The sequence below is a fragment of the Buteo buteo genome, chromosome 13 (assembly GCF_964188355.1).
Source record: "Buteo buteo chromosome 13, bButBut1.hap1.1, whole genome shotgun sequence".
Taxonomy (NCBI): Eukaryota; Metazoa; Chordata; class Aves; order Accipitriformes; family Accipitridae; genus Buteo; species Buteo buteo.
The window spans coordinates 7,478,540-7,494,837 of NC_134183.1; the positions used below are offsets into that span (position 1 = coordinate 7,478,540).

At 48.4% G+C, this 16,298-nt stretch overlaps 1 protein-coding gene across 1 annotated transcript in view; it reads right to left on the reverse strand.

The window, feature by feature from the left end:
* The window catches only part of CACNA1G (calcium voltage-gated channel subunit alpha1 G), a 152,183-nt gene that overhangs the window by 66,338 nt on the left and 69,547 nt on the right, over window positions 1-16,298 (reverse strand). The window contains exons 11-14 of the mRNA XM_075044450.1: window positions 3,492-3,643; window positions 2,773-2,958; window positions 1,500-1,614; window positions 620-775 (exon numbers count right to left, since the gene is read on the reverse strand). Of these exons, the coding sequence (XP_074900551.1) occupies window positions 620-775; window positions 1,500-1,614; window positions 2,773-2,958; window positions 3,492-3,643 (609 nt within the window). The remainder of the gene's footprint in view (window positions 1-619; window positions 776-1,499; window positions 1,615-2,772; window positions 2,959-3,491; window positions 3,644-16,298) is intronic.

The following is a 16,298-nucleotide window of genomic DNA, read 5'->3' on the forward strand; positions in this document are numbered from 1 at the left end:
GCTCGCTCTGAGTTGGACAGTTGGGAAGGCAGTAGGATGAAAAAAAAAAGTTGAGTTCAAACCTAAGTGCCCCCCTGCCCTTCCATGAAAGCCTCCAGCAATACAGGGTGTCTCATGGGAGTTCCCAGCCCGAGGAAGCAGATGGCAGAAACCAGAAATCATGTACTTTAAAATGTGCAGAGCATTGCAGGAAGAGCTCCGTGAACGCATACCATCAAAAAAGATAATCGTGTCACTAATCTCTTACCAGCCTGCACAAGTTTTCAGGAGGGGTTTTTAATCTGGCTGACAAACACGGTGAGAACTGTTTCAAAGACATTGTCATAGCAGCGATCCCATCCGCAGTGCCTGACTCACTGCTGAATTCCCACTCCTGCATTAATGCTAACAATGCTTTTCATTTAAGCCCTTCATTTAGAGGGCTTGCTGTATTAAATTGCACTGTGGCTAAGAAAAAGAAGAAAGAAAAAAAAAATTAAAGAAAACCTAGTATTTTCCCGCACTTTTTTCATGTACCACTCTTGTAAACGTATTTCTGACCATCTCAGAAATCAATTTCCAGGATCTGGAGGCCCTGAAACTTTAGAAGAAAACAAAGGCATGAGCATGAGGACATTACCTCCGTCTGGAAACCCTCTACCAGGATGGCCACCAGCAGGTTAAAGAGAACATAATTCCCAAACGTCATGAGAGCGATGAAGTAGAGAGCAGCCCAGGAGGAGGTTGATGCCATGCCGTTGTAGAGGACCTTGTTCCAGTCTTCCTGGGTCAAAATCTGCAGAGGAAGAGTATCAGGAAAATGGAGTTACCGGAGAATTGTGTGCTGTTTTGCCCAAGCCTGGCTGGGTACCTGTGCTCTGGATGGGCCAAATAAGCATCCCACTTTTGGGGTATCCACCATAGCTATAACCACAGGAGGATAAATCTGGCCAAAGCCATCTTCTGAGCGAGAGAGACAGGACCAAAGCGACCGTGGCTCACACGCTACCGGTAAGGACCCTGCCCCAACTCCCACCCGCACCAAGGATGTGTTCATCTGTAAGGGAGTGCAATGTCGCATGGATCGGACCTTTCCTTCGGTCGGCCAGAAGAGCTAAAAGTCCTTCGTAGATCCCACAGTTACAGAGCTCAGAGCTGCTAGAACAAAAAACTACACACATTAATTATGGGCTTAAACCAGATTGTGTTCTTTGTCAAAATATCACTGCAAATGGTCCTGATCTCCTCCTCTCCATCTCCACCCTCTGCACACACTTTCACCCACCCAGCCCATACTCTGCAAATCCAAGAGCCTCCTGCCTTGGCAGCCCCTCCTCATTAGCTTTCTGATTTATTCTGGAAAACGGTCTGAAAACCCCTGTGTTCCTGCACCTGTGGTTTGGGGTCCTCTCCCTTCCACGGCAAGGAGCATCACTGAGCTCTGTCAGAAGCTTTGGAAAACAACCCCAGCCCTCGCAGGCCCCAAACGCACATGAGTTGTGGCATTTTCCATTTTGTACCTGGAAAACGGTGACAATGGCCCAGAGCAAGGAGTCGAAGTTCTTCCTGTCGGGCAGCGTGTCACCATCTCGCTCCGAGGCAAATTTACAGCCAAAGAGGTGCATCCCCAGGATGCTGCATGGGAGGGAGAGCAGGGGCTCAACAAGGGGACCACAGTACAAACCAGTAACCATACAGCAGGGCTAACTGTCTCCTGATTTCACCTGGGCAATTCTTTTTATTCTATTTTGTTTTTTAAAAAAGATGCAGCATTCGTTCACTGAAAAACATGCCTCAAGATCATGCAAACCAGTTGTGAATTTGGGTCAAATCTGTCAAAAAGTTTCAACCAAAAAGTATGCCCGCTCCTTATTTTTCTTCTGCTTTGGTGCTTTGGGGTTTTTTTAAGTCAAAACATTGTGTTTCAACATTTCCTAAACAAAATGTTTTGACTTTCTGTTTTGCAATGACACATTTTCAGCAAAATATGCTTAAATTGAATTAGGAAGACAAAAAGGGCTTCTGTGAAATGCCTGAATGAGACATATCAGGGGACCCGAAACAGCTTTTTCAATTTTGACAAGAAAACAGAATACCTTTCATTTTAGATTGATACTAAAAGAATAATTCGGTTTTCCCTGCTCTCGGCCAGTAACCTGAACATTTAAATTATTTAGAGCTCTAGTGAGCATCATGTCTGCAAATGATGGGTTTGGAGTGAAACATCTCACTGGGAGAAGGGACGTTATTCCACAGAAGACACTGGCTTTCTTCAGCCTTCCCAGTGCCTGGATTGCTAGAACATCAGAGTTGGCTGTTACAAGGAGACAGGCTTTTCTCAAAATCTAGACCAAGATCCAAAAATTCAGGTCTATACCAAGCCTATTTCTAACATTTCCACTTCTCAGAAGAAGAGGCCGTGCAAGAACACAAGCACCACCACGGCTGACTTTATTTTAGGAACATCGCCCTCTCCTTGGCAATATTTTTAGCACCAGGCTTTCTGCTAGTCCGCAAGTAATGGGACCGCTGTCTTGGGGTGATATCAAGGAATCATCCAGCTGAAAGATTCTCCTTGTAAATCATCTTGCAAAGACAGATGTCTCGTTTGGCGAGAGTTAAGGGAATTTAGTCAGGGCAGCAAGCCACTGCCAGCGCTGGCCAGCGATGCTGTTCCTGGGACCATTCAGCTCGGCCACATCCCAGTATGGACTCTTACATCTCCTCACCTCGCCATGGGATCCCGTCTAAAAACCCAGAGCAACCTCAGAACGGGCAATGGGAAGCGCTCACCTGAAGATGAAGATGAAGAGCATCAGCAACATGCAGAACGTGGCCACATTGTCCATGGTCTTCATGAGGACTACAAGCTGGCGCTGGAGGGCTGGCATGAAGCGGACCAGCTTCAAAACTCGCATGAGCCGAAAGGTCCGCAGGACTGAGAGCCCCCCGCCTTGCTGGCCCACTATCTCCCACACGCTGAGGGAGAAGAAGAGATCATTGCAGGATGAGAAGACAAAGCCCAACGCAAAGGCGTGGAGGACAGGAAGCAAAGGGAGGGTGAAATTCAGAGAGAAGAGGGATGGAAAGCGGGCAGAGACGCGTTGCCAATGCCCCCAGCGAGCTGGACTCCATCCAGGCTTGCAAAGAGCAGAGCCCCACTAGAGTGTCAAAAACATGCCTGCAAATCAGTGGCTGCAGCTGCAGGGGCAATTATAGCCTTTGCACATGCCAAAAAAGCAGAGCTACTTAATCGGGCACTGTTTGTACCATTTGGATCCTAGAGTTTCCCAGGACATCAGGACTGATAGCTTTCTGCTTGGGCCTCTCTCTAAAATGACCATAAAATAACCCCAAGATATGTATTAGCAATCGTGTCTAAGTGCATTAATTTACAGCAGAGAAGCATAAAGTGTCACAGGAAGGTATTTATGCCCGCTCTCCATTACTTTCTGTTTAATTAAACAGCCAAATGAGGGGAAACACACATAAAGAAAGCTCTAGGTTTGTACCTAATCACCACGATGATCCCATCAAAGATGTTGTATGGATTCTTAATGTAGCCAAAAGGACCGTAAACAAGGACTTTCAACAGCATCTCCAGGGCAAAGAGGCTTGTGAAGACTATGTTGCTGATCTCCAGGGCATTGGTAAGCTCCTCCGGCTGGGGAAAGAGGAAGAAGAAAGGGAGACAGTAAGCAGTACAGCTCCGTATCCAAAATTACACCTGGAAATACAACAAACCCCAATACTGCAGGTGTAGGAATACCGATGCTACTGGTGTAGTGAGAAAACAGCAATAGCTCACTCAAAGCCCAGGAGAGAGAAGAAAAATACTATCAGAGCATTTAAGGTTTATATATCTGTTGTAAATTGAGCAGGTAAATCCAGACATGGACTTCACGTTAATCGCAGCTTTAGTACCACCTCTGGAGGTTTACGTAGAAGTGGCGTGTACCGAGTCTTAACGCTTTCACATCCTCCAAACCAAGTCACCTTATGCAGAAGGGAAAGTCGGACTGTTTTCTCAGACAAATATCCTTTTAGGGCCTGTCTTTTTATTTAGTATCTCATCAAAAGATTTAAGCTAAGATTTTTCAAAAGCAAAGATTTGGGGTGATATAACTGGAATGGCTCAAAACCCCTTATTATCAGGAGGCCCCAAATACTGCTACTGAGGAAGGGCCCGATCCTGGCATTCCAGACTGGCAATCTAAAAATAGAGGTATGAAAAAGCCTTAACAAACAGATTTCCAGTAATCTTGGACCTGAATTAATACCTTTCATGTTTTTCTAGCATATTTCACAGAGGATTCCCAACAATGCCTGCAGACACCCAGTGCTGCGCTTTTCCCGACGGGTGGGCGTGCATTGTTGGAAAACATATGGCAGAAGACAAAAACCGGTGGCGTAGTCTGTTTAGGATCAGTCAGTGGCAAAGACAGGAGCAGAATCTGCAGTACCAGACCCCTTCTCCCCATTTAACCCCAATACACGGCCGCAACTGCGTGTTTCTACTTAAAAGCTTCATTAAAATCAGGAGCCGGTGTCCTGCTGGCAGATGGCCATGGGGTCGCGTCGACAACGCCAGGGTGCCCCATAGGGCAGTGGGCTGGCACAGTTCACTAAACACCTTACGCACACCGGGTGCTGGATTCCTCTTAGGGGTAGTTTGGCACTTAACTCAGATATTTTTCTAAATCTGCACATGTAACCACCCACGGCTTTCGATGCCTGAACACTGTGGTGTGTTATGGCCAGATGTGCAAGTTCACGGCAGCTACACGACAAGCAGAAGCCAATGTGCAACGTACGCTGTTGACTACTCCCATCGCTTACATGAAACACCTTCATGGTTGGCCAAAATCTTCCTACAACAGTCCAGGAGCTGCCGTGCCACCGCACATGCTGCGGCACAAGCTGTAGGGTTTGACATGAAGTGACCCAACTCCAACCCAACACCATGGGAGCCAGGAGAGGGGATGGCTCAGGGGCAGGGTCAACGCTTGATCAACTGCATTTCAGAGCCCCAAAAAACTACAGCGACCCAAGGCTTTGCAGATATATGCTGGCAAATAAACAGATAATCCATGCGGGCATTCAACTCTTTCTTTCTCAGGGTTGAAGTCTCCAGGCACAGCTGGCCAAGCCCTTGCAGTTCAGGTTCCTCCAACCCAGCGCAATGGTAGATGGGGACCCAAACTGGTCTGATGTTATCTCAGCATGGTAGTGTAATCCCTGGGGACTTGCACTGATGCCAGTGGGACCTTGTGATGACACAGCAATGGTCACAGGATAGCAAAGGGGGAAACAGCAGCACTGAAAAGAAAAAGTAATTAAAAAAGAAAAAAAAAAGGAGGTGTTGAACACTTGCTATACCTCAGACATCCTCACTGAGGAACAGATCCCTTGGCTAGAGTTTGCCAAACACACCGGACATACAGTCCAAATCACCTCCTCGCTGATCTAGAGCTAAAATACAAATGCTCCAGCTCCTGATATTAAACGCAGACCTGGTTTAAAATCATATACTTATGGGAACACTCAGACACAAAGTAATAAATAGGCTGAGAACTTATATGTCAAGCTGCACCTCAGGACACTTTCAAATATCTGAAAGTCTACATTAGTCAGAAAAAAAATGCCAACTCATTCATGAGTGCCCCAGCGCCAAGGCAGGCTGTGCTGTTATCATTACCGCAGCAATACTGCTGGAAACGAAATGTGTTCCTGGAAGCTTTCCTTCTCATCCATCAGCACCACTAAGATTTCCACCCTCTGTTCCCCCTCTGTGACCACACTGCCAAATCTAACCGGCCCCACAGGCGCAACCCAGTTAAGTCCCTTGATGCGTGAGCAGCGCCCAGCATCTCCCGCAGCCGCGGCATCCCTTCCCCGCGGGGGCTGACATGGAAAATCCAACCAGCCCCAGCAGGGATGTCGTGTTAATAGCGTGGATTAATGAAACTTTGCACTTCGCGCGCACCTTCTGCTTGAAGATGTTATTGGGATGTGTAAATCCGGGTGGGAGGCGCTGGCAGGGCACAGCTGGGTCATGTGGGGAGCAGTGCTTACACTGCAACTTTTCCAGGACCCCCAGCACCCGCTGGAAAGGCTGTGACCCCCCAAGCCCATGAAACATCCCACCCAGCTCACGAGAGCCCCAAATACCCCAGGGACCTGTGTGGGAGGGCTATGGGGCAGCCCGTGCAGCAGGGTGATGCTCAGCACCCGCAGCAACACCGGATCCATCCACCTCCCCCTGCTTCATCCCACAAAAGCTGCCTGGCCCCCCACTCCGCCTCCACACACTCTCTTCCACTTCCCTTGCAAAAAAAGGTTTTTAATATCTGAGACATTAGGTGCCCATAATAAAAATGAAGAGTGAGATCTCCTGAACCAGAGGTGAAAATTAATATCCAAACCCCTAAGATTAATGGCCAAAATGGATTGAAAGAGGAAAAGAAAACTTCCCTTTCACCCCGCCAGGAGAAGAGGGGGGTCTCCAGGGCAGCCTGGAGCTCTGCCAGGGGAGGGCGAGGAGAGCATCTGCTGGAAGCACACAAGACCCAGCTGAAATCAAGGAGTTATTTCGCTTTGGGAAATAACACATTCCTAAACAGTTGAGACCGGGCAACGCGAATTACTCGGAGGATTTTTGCAGCCCTCTCTCCCTCAAGCCCCTCGCTCCTGCTTGGTGGGGGGGGTGTCCCAGAGCAGCTCGTGAGCCCCCTGCAAGAGCTCTGCGTCCCTTTCAAGGGACACGTGGCTGCAGCCAGTCCATGGGGCACCTGCCTGGACCCCTGCCATCAGCACCGCCGGGATTTATTTATAAAAATAGAGGGAGGCTGAGATCGTGATCCTGCCCAAGGGGATCACAGCCAGACAGTGGGGATTCAAACACTTCTGAGAACACCAGCTATGGGATTTCCATACAGCCATAGATGGGTATAGATAATAAGACTGTTTATAAGATGCTTCTGCTCTAGAGAAATCACAAACACATCCGAGACATCTTTCCTTAGACATCATTACAATACAGCAGGAAAGTGGCTTTTCTGTCCCACGGGAATTGAAATTGTCATCCCATCCCAAACAGGAATGCAGAGTTTCAGAATTGGCAAACTGGAACACTTTGTGCGCAAAATTTTGAAAGCTCTCCCCTCCATTTCAGTCCCTATTCCCTTATCCATTTGCTCTGTACTGTAAATCAACTAAAATTAAAAGACATAAATAAAAGTCAGCTTCAAGAACACAGAACTTTTTGTTCCCCAACTGTTCAAATTGACATTTCAAACATCTCAGACAATGTATTTCATTTTTTCTTTTTAAGCCAGTTCACTGAAACCGCTCCCCTCCCACAAATAGCTTCAAGTTTGATAAACTGCCATTTTCTGACAATAACTGTCTAATCAAAACAATATTGACCAGCTCTAGACATAAGGTACCTGGGAGAGTCAGTGACTCTCTGGCACACAACCAGCTCCACGGGTCCTCGCCGGGTGTAGAGGAAAAGAGCCAGTAAAAAGCAGCTTTCCCCTCCAAGGGCCACAACACAGCAGCCAGGGGAGGCAGCATCTTTCCTGTGACTAAAGGACACACTTAGAAAACAAACTGCTCCAGGACTCCCCTGAAAAGGGCATTTCGTGGAGAAGCAGAGCCTGAGGTGCAGAGCCTGGGGCTTCTCTGCAATACAAAACCTCCTACCCACCACCCCAACTACAACACATCTGCCACAGCCTCAGCTTCTCCATTAAAAGAGGAGCCTGCTAATTCTCTCATCAGTAGCAGCAGTGACTAATTAAAAGGAAAGCATCCTATGATTAAGCAAGCAACACCCAGAAAGAGCGAGATACAAGTGCGATTCAGCTGTGGCACGAAACACCAGCTCTTCCGATGAGTCTTTGGTAAACACTGAATTTTGTTTCCAGGACACCTCGCCTTGCTGGACATACAGACACGGTGTCCTGGATAAATCATTCCCTGTTAGCTCTCTGTTTGTGTAGTGTCGATTTGTTGATGTACCAAAGAGCACATTGACAAGCTCTGGCAGCACATAAAATAGGAGCAGACAGCACAGCATCTCTCATAAACACCACGCAGCAAACGAAGGCGGCAGGGAGGAGGCGAGCCACGGGCGCCTGCCCAGACGTAACCCAGCCTGGCAGGGTGCAAACCGTGGCGGCGAGGAGGGGATGCTCTCTGCACCCTGCCTGGAGGTTTCGGGCAGGGCTGGCACCAAGCAGGGCGCTGCCAGGGGGAGAGGAGGAGGCAAGGGAAGATGTCCCCAGGTACTAAATGTTGCCTCGAGGGGTATCTCAGAGCTGGACCATCGCTTTGTCCTTTTTCAGCAGTCAGAAATAGGCTGTATTGTATTTCTTTCTTTTTTTGTTTTCTTTTCTTTTTTTTAAACTGAGTAGAAGCTCACGAGTGAGGTTTCTGATAGCAGAAGGGACTTGCTCCATTTCCATCTGGGCGTGAGATGGTGGCACACGCTACTCCTTGTGTACAGGGCTCAAAGGTGTCTGCTGAGCAAGCATAGCTGCAGGCAACAAGTGGGGAATAGGTGAGGACAGGACTGGGGTCATTAGAAGCGCAAGCCCCAGGGGCTGCGTTCCCCAATTCCTGAAAGACAAGCCCTGCCGTGTGATGAAGCGCAACCAAGTGCCCTGGCAGATGGTGCACAGAGCTTACACGGCTCCTACTCCTCCCTTCCTCCAGCCATGACCCATATAAGGCACAGGCATGGCACAGGCTCTTCATCATCATCATCAGACCTGCACCCAGCGCCACGGGCATGTCTGGCGCAGATCCATCCCTTCCCATCTCCCCCTTGCCCAGGCAGCGAGCTCCAGACCGCGGCCAAGCCTGGTCTTGCCCAGCCTCTGCCCCTGGGGATGTCAGCACAAAAGAGCAGAAGCACCCCAGGGTCTTTCCTCTCTATCTTGCTAACAATAAAATAAAATAGAAAAAACCACTCTGTCTTGCCACAGCATGGAGGGAGGGATGGGGTGACCGGCCAGGAGGCAGATCTCTCCTGATCCCGAGGGCTCTGCTTCTGCGAGCAGATCCAGAAGACCATGAAAACTTCTAACCCATTCAAACGGCTGCAGAATAAAACCCTTCTGAAATCATTACCATGGCAACTAAGGAAAAATAACACAGAAAGAAAATACCGACCTCAGCTATTTCACAGGAAACACCAACAACATTTTACTGACTCATCATTTGCAGATTTTTTTATATATACACATAAGAAAAAAATCAAACGGGTCACACAAAGACATGATTTTCAACCTGACACCACTCCATTAAGATCCTCTCCACCTTCTGCATGGGTGCAGACATGCACCAGGTCTGCCTTGAAACAGGAGCCAGACCGTGAGTCCTGGGGCAAAATGCAAGAAATTCTGATGAACGGAAGCAGCGATTAATTAACAAAATGAGGTGCCCTTTTTTTGGCCTCTCCCACGCCTGATTCCCCATCATTTATAGCTCATAGCTGTGTCCTCAGTCAACCAACGAGCCTTCTCCATGCCCTGCCCTCATCACACCCACATTATTCCCCCTGCCTCGGTGCACCTGCTGAGCCACGGCCATCCGAAAAACCATTTTGGTTCCCTTCGGTAAATACAGCTCCTCTTAGCGCCAGGGCCGCTTGCTACTTTATAAATAGAAACTCAACCCATGCATATTTTCAGCCATGACATTCGTTGTCTTTGGGGCTCCTTAAAAGGCATTGGGCTTTAGCTTTTGTCCTGGGTCCAGCAGCACGAACCTGAGCCATGCTTAATCGGAGCCCGATAGACCGATAGGCTTTCTCTACTCATCCTTTGCCAAATTGGTTAAAGAAAACAATTCAGAAAGTAGCAGGATTGCAGCAGTTTTTGCTCTGCTCCTCCTGGGGCTGGAGACACAGAAAGGGCAGCACGCTCGCTGCTCGGTGGGCTGGAGGAGGACTGCTGGGAAGTTCAGGATTTATAGGCATTTATTAAAAGGAAATGACAAGTGAACAAGTCCGGTTTCATCCCATCACCGCATGGCAAAGGAGGATTTTGTTACGGGCTGAATGGAGGCTGAATATTTCATGCCACGGCAAGTAGTGCTGTAAGAAAGGGAGGAAAGCAGCTTTCATTTCGGAGAAATCAGAGCTGCCTGCACAGGAGGGACTCCCCTTCCACCAGCACCGCTAATCTCCTCACCTTCCACCCGTTCTTCCCCATTCTGATTAACAAATGTCCCTTCCCACCCCACGCCTGCAGAAGGAAGGAGCTGAGTCCCATGGACGTGGCACCTTCTAGTGCAAGACCTTCCTCTCCACCACATCCATGTTGAGCAACCATGGCCAACAACCGAGTTCCCTGGCCCCGACTGCCCGTACAGGGCCATGTCCCCAAGCACCTCTGCCTCCTGCCCGGCTGGAGCTCAGGCTGCAGATGAAGGGATGAGCCCCGAGCATGATGGAGAACTTCATCAACCCACCCTGAAGGGATCTGCCATGAACTATCCCTGCCCAGGACCATAAACAAGACCTGCAGACCATGCTCTCCTTCCCCAGGCCCTGGGGCTGGGCTCTCTTTACCGCTCTCAGGAGGCACCACAGATATTCTTGCCTGAACTCCTTATCTCTCTCAGCTTGAGATTTTCTGGATGAATATTATCCCAGAAAATGCAAGAAAAACATGAACTGGCTCATCCCTCTGCCCAGGTTTCGAAGGAGCTTAAGCTGAACAAAAGCTGCATTTCCACTTGGTCACACCTTGTAAGTACTTGAGATTTAAAGCCCTCTATTTCTAGTTAATCTAAACCAAGTTTGAAACTTATCTCCCCATTAGTACTTGAGAAGGTACCAGGGGGAGGGAGGAAATAAAAAAAGAGAAAGAAAAAGGCTGTCTCTGTATGGCTCCCGCACAGTTCTGCTGAACCTGGGTTTCTGATGCTGGTAACACTATCTCTAATGCTGACAGACGTCCATGGGGGAAAAGCCGGTCGTTTCCTAACATCAGCAAAAAAACAATTATAACAAAGAGCTGAAATCCAGCAGAGATGAGGGAAAAAGCGCTCGGCTCCTGTCCTCGCTCCTGCTGGGGGCTGAGCAGGGTGGGAAGGGGCTCTGCGAGGACACGGGTGGCAGCAGGGCAGTGTCATGGGCACCAACAGCATCGGGACCAACCTCTACCAGGAGAATTGGGGAAAAAAATAAACTGACCCCTGGGAAACCACCAACAATCAGCAGTCAGGAGCGCTTACAGACGAAAGCATTTGCTGGTGCAAGCTGAGGATGCTCCAGAAGCTCTAGCTGAGTTTGCTGGCTCCCACCCAAGGGGAACAACCACAAAAATCAAAGAAGAAGAAAAGAGAAACGCCCGGCTATCTGCAGAGAGCAGCAATTTTTCATCCATGTGGGGATGAAGCAAGTTTCGAAAGCACACATCATTTTCCCATTTCACTGAGTCAGAGTCTCTTCCCAATGCTGCCTGAGCAGAGATAACACGAGGGTATGGATGGCAGCTGAAACAACAGCTGTAATGATAGGATCTAAGGCAGCCCGAGTATTTCCAGCCTCTGAACTAAATTAACAGGAAAGGATTGACACTTATGGCTCCCCATCCAGGGAGCTGAAGAAAACTTTAGTAGATGTCAAAGAATCCATGTAGCCTCATCCCTAAAGCACGCACAGAACTGAATTATCTGATAAAAAACTCATACACTTTCCAGCAGCATGAAATCTCATTTAATTTTCAAATCATTCAGTCTCCAGAACAAGGATAAAGTCTGCTTTATAGGCACAGCCCATTTTTTTAATGACTATGAGAGCCATGGCACCCCTGTATTTTGCATGGCACTCTGGAAGAGCTTCATGAGCAAGTCAATTAAAACACGGGAGTTCCTACAAGACCTCATAAACCCTTCAAATCACGGAGAAGCGGAAGAACCCCCGAGGTCCATAAAAAGAATTACCCCCGATAACAAACAGAGAGCTGGTTTTGAAGTCAGTGATCCTAGTGATTAACAGCTCTGATGACTTCCATTAGCATTGACTTGACTCTTCCAGTCTCCGACAACAACCTGTTAATAAGAGCAATTTCTGCTTAAGCAGGAGCTAATTGAATATAGCACGTGCAAATCTATAGGGCACCTCATTTTCCTACTGTGGGAGTACCCTGTGTGGCTGTAGCGCTGAGAAATTAAGTTGACGCTAGCTACAAGCCCTGCATTGGGCAAAGCCAGCAGACACCGAGGGAGGGAAAGCCTCGCTGTGCTGCCAAAGCTTTGATCACTTGGCTAAGAGTAGCTGGCACAGGGCTGGAGAGATGTGTAATGGAGTTAAATAGAGACATGGGATACACACCAAAGTGGAAGCGGAGATATCTCTAAGAAGAGAAGCTGGTGCGTGAGCGCAGGACCTTGCGGGCTCCCGGGAAGAGCCTGGGACAGACGGAGGTTGTCCGGGGAAAGCCTGTCTCATTGATTTAAGGGACACGTGCCCATGCATAAGCGCCCTCCTGAATCAAAGCCCAATGAATCAGATTCATACGGGGAAGCATCAAATTAGAAATTCCACCACAGAGAAAAGTCGGGCTGTGCTATTAAGGCCACAGTTGGAGTAAAGCAGCAGGGTGCAGACATAAGGGGGTACAGCACCGGTTTTCATCAGTGTGTGATGCAGAGAGCCCCTGGTGCAGCACCAGCTGCTGCCTGGCTGTGGGATGGGTCTTTGAGTCTCTGCACTCGCAGAAAACAATTCAAGAGAGGTGCAAGAGATACCAAAAATATCTTACAAAAAAAAGGATCCCCTTCCTTCCTGACCTGGAAGCCTGACACAAATCCACGCACATGAAAGAAGCCAAAGTTTAGATGTCCTGGATCGACCTGACACAGAGTCGTGGAGGTTGGAGGGGACACGGTGTTGCCCTCAACTGCCTTACACAGCCAGACAAGGGCGAGCAGGGCGGCATGCACCCTGCGAGCTGCAGCTCATCCCCAGATCCTCCACAGCCTCCTCGGGAGGCGAACGAGCACTTGGCAAGATCTCATTTTGGCACATAGGGGTGTCAAAGAAGCAGCCTCCCTACACCTGACAAATCTGCAGCTGCCCTCCACCACTCCTGCGGCCAGCGGCAAAATGTTCAGCTGGGCTTGAAACTGGTGGAGATTAGGATGCTCTCGACCACCAAGTCCTGGGAGTAAAGTGTTTCTGATCCCCAAACACCCTTATTTCTTGAGACAGTCTCACAAATGGATCCAGACCTGCTGCCCTCCAGCCTGCCTGGGACTTTGGACACCAGCACAGATTCAAGCACCCCAAGACCTGGGGCATCAACCTGCCAAATTGCCGCTATCCAGCTCCATTACACCACTTCTTCATGGAACAATCAAATTTTCCTCCCACATGGAGAAATCAATCAGTGGGTGTCATGACAGCTAATAATTTTCAGTTACCTTCTTCCCTGCATGCTGAATTCAGGCAGAAACAGAAGTACATGAATACCATTTGGGTGACTATTATAAATGCTTGAACCTGGAGCCTAATGGTTTCTCCATGCCGGCAGATTTTCTAATGCTGCTGCCATTACTGACCCTTCACCTCCCCTCTCGATCGTCCTGGATACCTGAAAATTTCATGTCCTCTGATGCTGATTAGGAAGACTCCCATGTTCTCCAGCCTTGACTGTTTACATAAATAGACACATTAATGCATTTTGCCAGCAAGCTTTCCTTTGATGCTTTGGCACAGATGGTTGATATTTCCATGCCGCAGCAGCTATTAGATCGTAATGTTACCGGTGACAACTTTACATCATCTGTACCGAGTACACTCCGAGCCCCTGCAGCGGGATGCACTAGGAATTCAGCCTGAGATACTGCCATGAGCTTAGGCTGCTCCTGCCTTCTGCAGATGGAGTTTGCACACCTTGGCTCGTGGCGCTGCTGCTTTGTGGATTCCTACAACACCTTGCTGTAGCTGGGGGTACTCCACCAGTTATCCTCCTGCTAGGGGAATGGCAGGCATCGCCTCTTCCCACTTCCTTGAAGAACTGCCCCTCATGGATGATGAGCTCTTCTCCTTGGGTGCTGTCCCAAAGAGTCATTCACCCCTGTCATCTCTCCAATTTGCTTTTAAGAATTAAAAAAAAGGTTCTTTATAGGTCTGAACCAATTTCCTCTTCCTTCCTTCAGAGACACCAGAGTTTTGGACCACTCTAGATCCAAGTCCCCACAAGCTCCAGCCATGGATTTGAACTGACTGCAGCTTTGGGGAGGCCAGAGCAGGACTCTCCAGTCTCTTGTTATGTTAACAATGGCAAAACACCGCAGAGACGGCGGCTGAAATTCAAGCGCTATTTAAACAAATGAATATGTAGGGTATAGTTCATACAATGCGAGTTCAGACAAGGAAAATCGGAACAGCCAGGCAGCTCAATGCGAACCAGATTTTAAAAACAAAAACAAAACCCCAAAGCCCTTCCTCAAGGAAGCCCTTGCTGAATTCTTTCCCCTGCTGAGGAGTCCAACATCACGCCTTGTACTAAAGCCTTTGCATTTCACTCCAAGGAAGGACTTGGAGAAAAAAAAAAATAAATAAAAAAATGGAGCACATTATGGAACACAGTCTGGCTTACAGCCAGGGCTGGGGGGAAAGCAGGATAGAAACCCTCTGGTTTAGCAGCACATTTTACTCCTGCTCTATGGCAGAACAAGCTTTTGCAAAGCCCTAGCCGTTTGAACCCGTAGCGCTGCAGAGTCTCAGCTTCCCTAAGGCGAATCAGTCAATTGGTTCAACAGTGTATTTAAAATCCCCGGAGTCTACCTTTAAATCACCTTTATATTCCTCTACCCAAAGCTAATAGTTTCTACCTGCATTTTGCTTCATCTCTGTAGAAAAACAAGCTATTTAGCAGTCACATTAATAATCCACAGCAATCTGGTTGTCATTTCCCTGATGGAAAATTTCACACTGCTGCCCAGCAGCCGCGACGTGGTGAGTGCTATGTGCACCTCAAACCGCTCTGCTTTCCTCCCACTAAACCCAGCAGTCGTGAGAAAGGCAAGAGCCAGAACTGGATGGGTGGGGAGGATGGGCAGAAAACACAGAGTTGAGGCCGGTCAGGTGTACCTGCGGCTCACGCACGTGCAGGAACCACGTGGAAGCAACCCGATGCTGAGCGAGAAAGTCAGCAAGCTCACGTCAGAAGGAGCTTAGAGGAAACCCAGCTCCTGAAGCCCCAGCCATACGATGGTGAAATATTAGTTGATGACGACTTTACAGTGGAAGGTGGTCTATGGAGAGAAGCTTTGGGATGGAAGGGTCTAAGGTAGGAGATGAACTCCTGGGGACATGAACTACCTTTGCTATGTGCATCCAGCCCCCCTGGCCATGGGTGCTCAGTCTGCCCAGGTTGACTGATGGGTGAATGCAAACAAGCAGCAAGAGGTGGGGGCCAGTGTTTTCAACATACTCCTAATTTCCACTCTTTTTGATGTGCCTTCAAAGAACCACTGTCATCCTAAATATCCCAACCTGGCCTTCTCTGGTCGATGAGTCTGTTAAGCAAGTGACTGAAAGACTATTTAAGTTTTCTAGGCATCTTCCATGGAGAAAAGCAGGTCCCTCCAGGATGCCTGTCCCAAGGTGAGATACAAAGCCTCCAGACGAGCGTACTTTTCTCTCCTGGCTACAATGAGGACTTCAGCTGACCAGCTCCTGTCTTGAAGTCCAGGATGCTCTGGTCGTCCCAGAGCTGCTGAATCCCACCCAGCACTGCTGGGGACAGATGGGAGGGCAGAAGCCTTCATCCTCCCAGAGTAACCACTAGCCCATCCTTCCTCTCACACAGTAGCTGCTAGCATGTCCCCTCCCCTCTGGCAAGGTGCTGATAAACAACACAAGGCTTTTGACATGGCACCATAAAACATATCCTGAAAGTATTTTTCCTAATATAGCCCGGTGTGCCCAGGGTGGCCTCATGTGAAAAGCCCAGGAGGTAAATATTCATTAAATAAGCAGAGAGCTTAATATAGAAAGTCATGGAGTCAAGTACTCTTCAAGCCCCCTCACGTCTTTGCAAACATCAGCCAATGAAGATAAATTTGGTGCGGTTGATCACTTGCACTATTAGGAAAGGCTCTTCTAAAAGAAAAAAAATCACATGTTTCAGTGTTTATAATCTCTATAGAAAGGCCTGGTCCAGCATTTCTCCCCTCTAATTCCTGCTCTCATAACTGTCAGATTATGAAACTGCAGACTATGAGCCTCTCGAGTTTACAGAAAAACACCTCTCTGCTCTGCCGCCACTTTGAGCAGATGAACTAATAAA